Raw genomic sequence first — 11,002 nt, forward strand, 5'->3', positions numbered from 1 at the left:
TTGCCTGCTTTTTAAATTTGTCTTTTGACGTCTTATCTGTGATACGCAGGCTTCATAACCTCTGATCCCCTTTCACAATTCCATTTCATTTAGTTCCGCCCATTGTATTCTCGTTTAGGGCACACGCTTTTTATTACTTGGGGACCATACGCCGTTTTTCATGGATGGCACGGAAGTGTCACATTGAAGGTTCCATGATAACCGCCGTATGAACACATCTGCGGATGTTTCTAAATTCAAAATTGTACTATTTCATGTTTAAATGTTGAATTCTGCTTAAGCCGGTGCTAGGGGGCGTGGACGGTAGTTTGCAGTTGACAGTACCGCCCATGAACAGGCTCAATCAAACCGAGCCGCAACATTTTCAATTTTGCCGTGTTGGGCATTCTTTAGGGATTCTGTATTTATCTATCTTACATGTATACATAATTATACATTTATTATGTTTTGTATACTGCGCTTACGTACATTTCGTTTGTTACAGGAAAATGCTGATAAATTCAAAATGTATCATTATCTTTTGTATCATTTAACGCTTTATCGATGTATTCAGAAAGGAAATTATCATTATGCATTATACATGTTAAGCGGACGCGGAAACGAATGTCACATGAAAAATAAGGAACTATTTGGAAAGGATTATACATTATATCATTTACTAGTAAACTAGAATTAGGAACATGTACTGTTTTACAATAATTTCTTAATTCGAGTTGTGATGCATTTTGTATCATATTTTATTACAATTCTGTTAAAAGACATCTCAAAGATTAAACAAACGACAATCAGAAAAAATACATTTTCTTAGCAAACTGTTTCTGGTCACTGCTTTTGTCTATTATTTTTCACTATGCATTGTGGGCGATACATAGTCATTGTGACACATCTTGATCAGTTCGTTATATCTACAATACTGTCACTATAGATGACACTGTCAGTTTTCATTTCAATACATTGAATCATGTTTTTGGAAGCAAGCCATTATTTATTAAATGAGTTAATGATTTTTTAATAACTGAAACTGAAAAAAATGCTTTAATAATTTTTAAAATGTAATGAAATCTACTTAGTTGACCGTATCAGATTGTCCTCTTAATTGATAAGATCACTCAATTTAAAAAATTAATCTGCAAAGTGATCATTTTTATTTGATGTGCACTCGGCACACGGAAAGAGCTATAAAAAATATTCACTCTGTTTAATTGACACCAAGTCCATGATCAGTGATCTAGACACTGAAATTTAGATCTGCTCTGAAAATTGGCTTACTCAATACGCTCATTCATCATTGTTGACAACAAGTCAAACCCCAATCAATAAACATGTGTACACAACACATATATAACTTAATTCACTATCTCAATATTGAGGACAAAATGTTAATTCCGGAACTTCTGAAATCCGGAAACTTCTAAAAACCGAACAATTTTTTCGGTCCCGATTTTTTCCCTTCTATTTTCTATTAATATAATACTTCTGAATTCCGGAACTTCTAAATTCTGAATTCCGGACGATGTTTTCGTAAAATTAGAGTCAAATCAATGCAATTTTACCTCCAAAATCCGGAAATGTCCAAAGGTGTGAAACAACTGTAAATCGAAGATGTTTACCCTGCAGGAAGATTAAGTCTCCCTATCGGTTGTTTACCAATTAGCGGTGATCGTTTAATTTGACACACGTTAAAATCACAAACCGTGAAATGCTATGTTTGAAGTGATGCGGTTAATTAAAATAATTTACGACGGTCAGTTAATTTGAAGTGTTAACGAGTATTAGCGGATTAAATGACAATTAGTTGGGACAATGTATGCATCAAAAGTCTTTAGGGATTTTATTGCATTTGATGTACTAATTAACTAGCATCGGACAATATGTAAGTTTATGCAATTAACAACATTTCTGATAAAACTGATAAAAATTCAAAGGCATTTGCAGTATTAAATAAAGTGTTAAATATAAATGTTTTCTTTTCATTCACATCTTTATTTTGATTAAATGACTATTTTATATGATATTACAGTAATGACATTTATTAAATGGTTCGGCGCTATCTGTCAAAATTCGTTTCTGCATTGTTCTCCCAACTAAAAGAAGTTATATTATATGATGGCCGAATTGAAATATTAAAAACTATGTTCTCAGGCGTTTTGCTAAGGTTTAAATTAATAAACCTTCTCATATGTGAAATAAAGTTTAAAAAACAAAGATTTACAGAATTTACTGCGTTGGCCTGTTATAGTAAGGCGTACGCGTATAAGCGTCTTCCCCCCTTAAATACTTGTTTTAACATTATGAATATGATTTGCAATGAATTAAGCTATCATTAAACATAGTTATTAGGGTTTCCTTTTAATTCCTAATATAGACGGCGTACGCTTATAAGCGTCTTCACCCTTTTTAATTTAAGTTTAAATTTTTAAATACAGCTTTTTAAATCTTAGTGTGGGATATAATCCCACCTTTTTCCGGTCCCATCTAATGTAACTATTTGTATATTTCGGACAGGAAATATTGTACTCACTAGTCACATATGCAGATATTAACTAAATACAGTTTTTTCCTTGTAATAAATGAAGCATATGCTCGCCCATATGGTTTTATACCGGTGGCGAGGGTAAATAAACCCAACACCACACTGGCATTTAGTGACATTAAGTGGCTTTGTCTTGTCCACATTATCCGAAACCCCTGAATTCCGGAAACCTCTGAAATCCGAACTCTTTGACAAGTCCAATGGGTGTTCGGTTTTCAGAAGTTACACTGTACTACATTATTCAATGCAAGTTATAGCTATAGCTTATTCAATACACCCAATTATCATTGTGGACATCAAACAAGTACCCCAGCGTATCATGCACTTAGCAGTTTTACCCTGCAGAACTCACTCAAGAAATTATCCTGCAGTGTGGGCGCCAAATCAATACTATATCAATCAATGCGCCCTGCAATGTACACACAAAGACAAAACTCACTCACTCAATAATGTCATCTGTTATTGTGGACATCAAGTATCCACTATTTCACACTATAATTTTTTATGGCATTTTGGACACCGAGCAAACGCTACATCGATAAGTTATTTTGAAAGAGTTGGATATCATGCCTCGCAAGAAATATATATTGGTAGCAAATTCGCATCGATAATGACAATATAAATGTGAAGACATTTGCAATGCCTGCCAAGACCAAGAAAAACCCTTATGCCCACACAAGTTGGCAAAACGGTCATTTTTCTTACGGTATACTTAAGCCAGCGCTGGTGTGTATGTGCCAAATTGACACGATTTACGCGGTGAGGTAGCCTCAAAACACAACCAAAGTATGGTCGACGTCCATGTTGCAACCTCGTTCCAGCGATCGCCCACAGTTAGGGCAGATATACGGTTATAATGTATACCTGAGTTGTTATCAGCAGTAGATGTGAGTGTTCCGAATAAAGCTGTATTGGGCTCTAATTGGTGGACAATAATATATCATTTTTCTTGAGTCTCAAACAAGCATTACCTATCGAACCACCGGCACACTGATATCTACTGAAGGCCTTCAAATGATTACCATAATACGTGGTCGATCTTCTGTACGCCCTGTTGCTTGAAAATGTTTCCTAAAGTGTTGGATAGCACGAGTTAGATATCCAATATTCATAGCGACGACATTTATCGTCATACAATCATTTAGCATGCCAATAGCACGTTGGCGTAAACTTTGCGAAATTATAGGCATATCAAAAATAAAGAAAACTGAAAACAAAAACACCGCCTTTTCCTTATTGACATGAAAATCTATAAAAGTAGATTAAAATGTTTCATAAAAATATAACAATCTACTGACCCGTGCTTGCACGTGCAAATCGCGTTTATCGGGTTTCCCATGCAAAACGAGTAAAATTTTAGGTAAAATTTGATTTATCGGACATATAATCATTCGTCTCATATGACCTTTTTTATTTTTTAAATAACAATATATTTCCGTTTAAACACAGGGAAAGTTTCTTTTTGTTCAGTTTATATCAATATCATAATTAGAATTCAAATACATTACGCAAATATAATACACTTAATTGCAATACAAATGTACACAGTGCAATAAAATACACAAATAAAAACAATAAAATACAATACAGCTGTATACAGTTTAAAACAATGCACGACATAATACACAAATACAATGTATACAGTACAATACGAAACACAATAAAATAAAATAAAAATACAGACGGAAACTACAATAAACAATGTAATGCATGCAATACAGTACGAGTTAAATTTAATTTGACAAAAGAAATAAAAGGTATTTGTAATTTATGAAGCAACAAACTTTGGCCTTGATTGGTAGTCTAAATTTTAAGATGTTTCTAAGGCCTTTTTTACTTTTCCTTTTAAATATTTATTTTTACACTCGGATCTTTTTTAATTATACATTTTGCATATACATAGTCATATATTTCCAGAGTTTTATTGGTGTCATTAACATGTACGCATTTTAAATCTAAATGTCAGTATTGCTTTGAACATTATCGAATAAGAGTGATTTAATTTCCCTGAAAAATCCAAGACGGCAAAAGTGTTGCATGCTGGGTTTGAATGAGCCTGTTCATGGACAGTACTAGAAAAAGCTACTGTCCACGCCACCTAGCAACGTCTTAAGCGGAATTTAACATTTGAATGTGGTTATAGCAAAACTGTAAATTAGAAACTGAAAGCTCGTATATTGTTCACTAGTTGAAATAGAACGACTAGTTACAAATATTACGCCATTTCAACAAATAAATTGATCATGTAGGATATATCTATGTAAAAAATATGAACATATACCTGTGCTAAAAAATAATCACTGTGTTATTCCAAATACCACGCGTTTTCATAGCTTCAACAATGTTCCCAACTTCCTCGTCCATACAAGATACCATTCCTAAGTTTTATATAAAAAATGGTTACAGAATATCTTTTTTTTTAATTTGCATTATTATTTTGAGGCTCTATCATGAATCCATAAATGAAACAAACAAATTCTAGCAAATTATTGCCAAACAGTGTTTAATTAGGAAATTCATATTTATTAAAATACCCTGCAGAGTAAAACTTTCTATAAATGTAAAGTTTGTAATAAATATAACCTTAATACTTGGACATACATTGTATTATATTTATATAGATGTCTTTTTAAATATATCACCGAGTGAGCACCAAAAGGTATATTTCACGTGTGGCGCAGCCACGAGTGAAATATGAACTTTTGGTGCTCACAAGGTGAAATATATTTCGATCTTACACTAAACTAAACAAATTTTCTTTTTATTAAATACAAAGAAACGTTTTAAAAAGACATCAAACCTAATACTGAATGAAAAGCGCGCCAAATAATAATACAACATGACGTCATTTACGACGTCACGTCATTAAGTTGGTCCCAAGGTCTGTGTACGCTTGTATTTCACTGAAACAACGTATGGGGCTTAAATTCAAAACAGTGAATTATCAAAGTGGTAATTTCACTGTTTCAAACAGTGAGTTTATCAGTTTTATATCACTGATATATTTCTATAAACCACCGAAAAGCAGGTAATAAAATAATATAGTTTATCATATATCTATCAGAAGAATCACATCTTGCATCCATTATGTTTATTCATCTTTTCAAAATGACTTTGATGACATGATTTTGTAATTTGAATTCAATGATAATTTTAGAAAAGTACCTGCGTACTTTCGTCGGTTTATATCATTGATATGAAGGTATTCGTTAACATACTTGTCTGGTACCTGGAGAGGAGCATGCACAGCTTGAAACGATAGGTATATGAACATCGGCTGAAATGTATTCTAATTTTAAAATATGTTATGCAAAATTTTATTCAACAATTTTTCTAGATAAAGTGGGAAAAAGTAATTCATAAACATGTATGTACGTAAATGTCTTTGCGCAAATTCTACTTTCCAGTTTTCAATAAAAAAATTATTAAGGTACCCGCTTTAGATCGCCAAAATATTCTTAAATTATTTGCATTTGGTTTGGTTTATCAGAAAGGTCTGATGAAATATGCAAATCTTTAAGAAATATGTAAATGGGTTGGAAAATACTAAGAAAATTTAAGTATAAGCACTTTTAAAAAGAAAAGCAAAGAAAGCAAAAGTGCATAAATATTTAATATTCAACTATTTTATTATATTATTGGACATCAGTTTGCAATTTATCCCATAAATATTACATTTATGATAAAGTCGAAATATTAATGCAGGCAATATGTATTAAAACCATAACAATGACGCCTGGTTTAATTTTATTCAAAAAAACTGACTTTAACTATACGTTATCACTATCTTGTTTTCGAATAATGTTTTTCACTTTCGTTGCAAAGAGTTGTGTAGAGTAAGCGCCATTATATCTTGATATATTTGCCGGTGCATCATTTTCCATTAAATCATAACCAGTCATAAGCTTTTCTTGGTAGTTTCCCGTTATATGCGTATAATAGTCCGAATGCCCGCTTAAAAAACCTGATCGAATGACATTTAACGTATCATTTTACGCTTACAGTTTAGGCAAGAAAAATAAATTTAAGAGTTGTTCCAAAATGTTTATGGGTGTTTGCAAACCTATAAGACAAAGTCTTAAAATTCTTAACGCTATTTAGATATCAATAGCATTTTCATTTTTGTGATTTAGTTTGCAATTTATATTGAATTTTTGATTATCATCATTGACAGATTTTGCATAATTTTGTTCGGAGCAACATGTAAATCTACAAATGTCTTCTGCTGCATTCAGTTATAATGTTTACTTATAACATAAAACATAAATACCAAAGAATGTATCAAATCCACGACTGGTTGGTAAAAACTCAGGTTTATAAAATCCTAAATGCCATTTTCCTACCATATGGGTGGCATAGCCAGAGTCTTGCAACTTGTCTGCTATTGTAGGGTAGTCAAGTGGAAGCCCTGCTGGAGTTGCAGGCCATAAAACCCAATTAAGACCTGTATGAATCTGAAGTAAACAGAAAGGTCAATTAATTTGAAATGCCTTTAGTATGTTTAAAGGGCTTTATTAGGCCGTATGCGTTTGTCTGTGCTTGTTTTGTTATACAGTAGTTAACTATTTTCATATTTACGTTTATATTTATTTTTTATTAAAATAAAATGAAATTAGAACCTTTATTAAATAATACAACATAAGTCAAAGATGTGAGAGTTGTTCATAATATAAACAATCTTTGTAAAGGCGCAGTGATATTTTCTCCATAACCATATCATAATTATTATTTATAAGTTATTTGAACATAAAATATCGATTTCATACCTGATATTTGCCAGTTAGAAGTTGTCCACGTGTCGGTGTACACACAGGTTGAACATAATAATTTTCCAGTCTTACACCTGACATAGCAAGTTTGTCAATGTTTGGGGTTCTAATTTCTGAACCATGATATCCAAGATCGTTATATCCAAGATCGTCGGCAATTATAAAAATAATATTTGGTCTTGTTTCTCGACACTGCGGGATAGCTTTCAAGACTCTATAGAATGACTTTATAGTAATAACCTTTATAGATGAAAATATAAATGAATAAAAATTTAAACACAAAAATATAATAACTGCAATTTTAATAAATTGCTTTGCTTTTAAAACTATCATCTTTTATTGTAGATTAAATTGTTTCACACAACTGGCATTGATAAACGATAAAAGATATTAGTTTAAATCCATAAACAACATTTAATTGAACTTCTCTAAATGTTTAAGTGTAAATAAACCTTATTTTCGTATTATCAAAATCTGCTTCTCACAATGTACACTGTGATGTATGAAATCTGTTTGTCGTTTATTACATTGAATAGATCAAAATAATAATCAGCAAACTACCAGTAACGTCTTAGTTTTTAATATTAAGCACTATATCAACAAAGGGGGGGGGGCATTCATCGGCAAAGTGCCCAACATGAAAACAAACTGGACATGGCATTTGAGCAAAACCCAATAACGGACTTTATGTCATTATAAATTATTAAAATAGGACATCATAGAAACCTACAAGGTAATTCAAGATAAAAAGTAATTAAAGGCCTAGCAAACGATAAAGATAAAGGGGAAAAGGGCAGAGGGTTTGTGGGCAAAAATGAAAAAAAGCTAGAGGGAAAGGAAAGAAACAAAGAAGAAACAAAAAGTGTCACCACAATTGTTTGTAACAATAAACAAGACATGCGTATGTGGAACAAAGAGTAACTCCGCCTTAGAAAAGTGAGCAGCATAAGCTCTGCTTGCGAGTTTCAACCGGTAAATGATGTATCAAACCTACTCTTAGCTCCCACAGGGTATATATTGCCTTTGTTATAATATTGCACGTTTGAAATCTTTAGAACTTATATTCTTGCATATCAGACTGGCGTTTCCGTTAGTTTTACCCATGCCGGAAATTTTATCTGGCATGGGGTTCCAGATGAGTCGCGTGCTGTGCAATGGCACGATAAAGATGACGTCATTTTACCGTTATGAATGATTTTGTAATTCATACGCTGTTGAATGAAAGTAGTTACGGTTGTAATGATATAAATTTTCATTGAACATAAAGATAAAGAATTTAAAATATAATGGATTATGTAGAATATGCAAGAAAAAATATCTGACATATGTTTGCGGTACGGATCGGAATATCCGTCCCTCGGTCACCCGCCCATGGGCGGTAACTCGGCAAGCCTCGTAGGGTCACCTCGGGACGGATATTCCGACCCGAACCGCAAAATATGACAGATATTATTAATCTAAACTTGCATATAAAAAATACATCCATTTTACTATCAACATAAAATTGTTATGTAAAGAAAATAGAAATTATGTAATTGAAAGAAAAGAATAGTCGACCATTTTTCTGAAATATCTATTTCATATTCGAATGTATTCGAATGTATTCATATGTTTCAAAAAGAAAGTTGTTATATTATCGTTAATTTATAAATATATACTATGCTAACATTTAACATTTGACAATATTGATATTTTTCTTCATAGTCTCTTTGTAAATATAAAATAAATACATTTTGATTTCAAACAAAGTAGATATGTCATGTTTAAAATACTACAACCCATTGATGCTCTCAATATGAATATGAATATTTAGTATGATTAAAATCTGGCATTTTTTAGAAAGGATCTTTTTATTTTGTCCTGTAATAGGGAATGCAGCTTCACATACCTAGTATATTCGTTCTTTCATTCAAATTAGACGTACATGGGTATTTCATAGATTTTAATAAAATGTGATTAAAATATTCTTCTCAGGGATGAGCATAATATATTTTTTATAGTACTATTTAAATTATAATCACCTCGATCAAAAATTGCTCCATTTTTCATTGCCTGAAATTACAATGCGTTACAATGAGAAACATTGAATCCCTCATGAACACCCAAAGCGACAAAATTTAGATAATGTTGCAGGCTCTATTTGAATGAGCCTGTTCATAAACGGTATTGGAAAATTCAAGGAGTTGTCCCCGCCCCCTAGCACCGGCTTAAGAAAGATTCAATATTTAAACACAAAAATGACGAAATTTGAAATTAGAAACATCCGCAGATGAGTTCATACGGCGGTTAGGAATGTCAGATACATCGATGTATATCAGTTATGAAATTGCACTTCTTTACATTTCTTTCTTTCAATGTCTTTTAAAACAGATAGATTATTACGCAACAGAAGGCCGTGTTTCGTTTCAACTAGCTTAATGTTATTAAAATGTACATTTATTTTCTATTCTTCAAGAGTTTATTTCAAGCAATAGGAAATAAAACTCAACGAGGAACAAATGCTTGTTTGAGTTTTATCTGCATTAATTTAATGATTAAAATAAGACTTTGCCCCGTACTTCACTTCAGTGTTGTTATATTTTCTGGTCCTTCGGGATCATTGATGCCAAACACTGTAAAGTGTTAAGAAATGAGTACCGTTCAAGCCGGTGCTAGGGGGCGTGAGGGATGTTGCACTTATTCATTTATCCCTCATGTACAGACTTAATCAAACCGAGTCTGCAATTCTTATGTTATTTTGTTGTGATTAATGCTTCCGAGGGATCACTTTGTTTCCAGAATTTTGTAAAGACAGTGGTAACTAAACCTGACCTGTATTGCCCATATGAAAAAAGTGTAGTATTTTTTAGCTGTTTTAAGTATATTTTCCAAAAACAAATCGGATAAAAACAAGACCGGCAGAATTCCTTTACTGTCTTCCTCGATTTCCTTTTATTTTCCATTTTCCACCCATTAGTGTTGTAAAATGATATGTTTCTGGTCATGCATATCTTTGTTTCACTATCTGTTTGCCCAAATATGTATAAAAGACATAAGTTGATTACAAGTATTGTGAAATTTAACAATTCTGGCTTCTTGTTTTACGAAGTATCGAGGGGGTAAATTTGAACAATGGAAATTGATATAAAAAATCATATATATTAAAAGAGAATTAAGGGGAAAACATCGTATTGAAACTCTTGTAAATCTACAGCCCATCTGCCCGTATGTCACCAACTTTGTCTAAACATAGTATATTTTACTCATGAAACACGTTTGGCAAACATACAACAATAGATAAAATCGTTTTACTGTGATGAGCAGGATTGCTCTTAGAACTTGAATAACATTTTTAACGAAAATAATCCAGGCACTGAGCAGATGCCTTATACGTGCCATCTTCTTTTACAATATAGCCACTCGAACTCAAAACAGATAAACCATTAAACGGCATCTCCTCAGTCAACGGACAAATTGTAGTAAACCTCTATATGAAGGGTCCTTTTTAAACATTGTCACCGAAATAGATTGATGTGCACATAAATTTTCTTTAACTATTTTTATGAAAATGATTCAAACGCAAAACTGCATCACATATTTTATATAAATTTATTTATTTTCTCGCTCCACGATATGTAAAATGCTTTAAGTTTAATAGAGAGAAGACCATGAATTTTTGAAAGTGTAAGCCGTAAAAGTGTATGGCGAAAAAAAAACTTTT

The 11,002-nt window shown here is 32.2% G+C and overlaps 1 protein-coding gene across 1 annotated transcript; it reads right to left on the reverse strand.

Annotated features, from left to right (window-relative positions):
* Positions 1 to 4,242: 4,242 nt before the first annotated feature.
* Positions 4,243 to 7,766, reverse strand: LOC132756674 (arylsulfatase J-like). The gene is made up of 5 exons (XM_060747806.1): positions 7,300 to 7,766; positions 6,804 to 6,987; positions 6,310 to 6,497; positions 5,699 to 5,810; positions 4,243 to 4,911 (listed from the first exon to the last, which is right to left on the reverse strand). Exons 1-5 carry the CDS (start codon positions 7,633 to 7,635, stop codon positions 4,820 to 4,822), a joined length of 912 nt encoding a protein of 303 aa, XP_060603789.1. The 5' UTR covers positions 7,636 to 7,766; the 3' UTR covers positions 4,243 to 4,819.
* Positions 7,767 to 11,002: the final 3,236 nt, after the last annotated feature.

This window comes from Ruditapes philippinarum, unplaced genomic scaffold (genome assembly GCF_026571515.1).
Source record: "Ruditapes philippinarum isolate M1 unplaced genomic scaffold, ASM2657151v2 ctg1400_1_1_1_1, whole genome shotgun sequence".
Taxonomy (NCBI): Eukaryota; Metazoa; Mollusca; class Bivalvia; order Venerida; family Veneridae; genus Ruditapes; species Ruditapes philippinarum.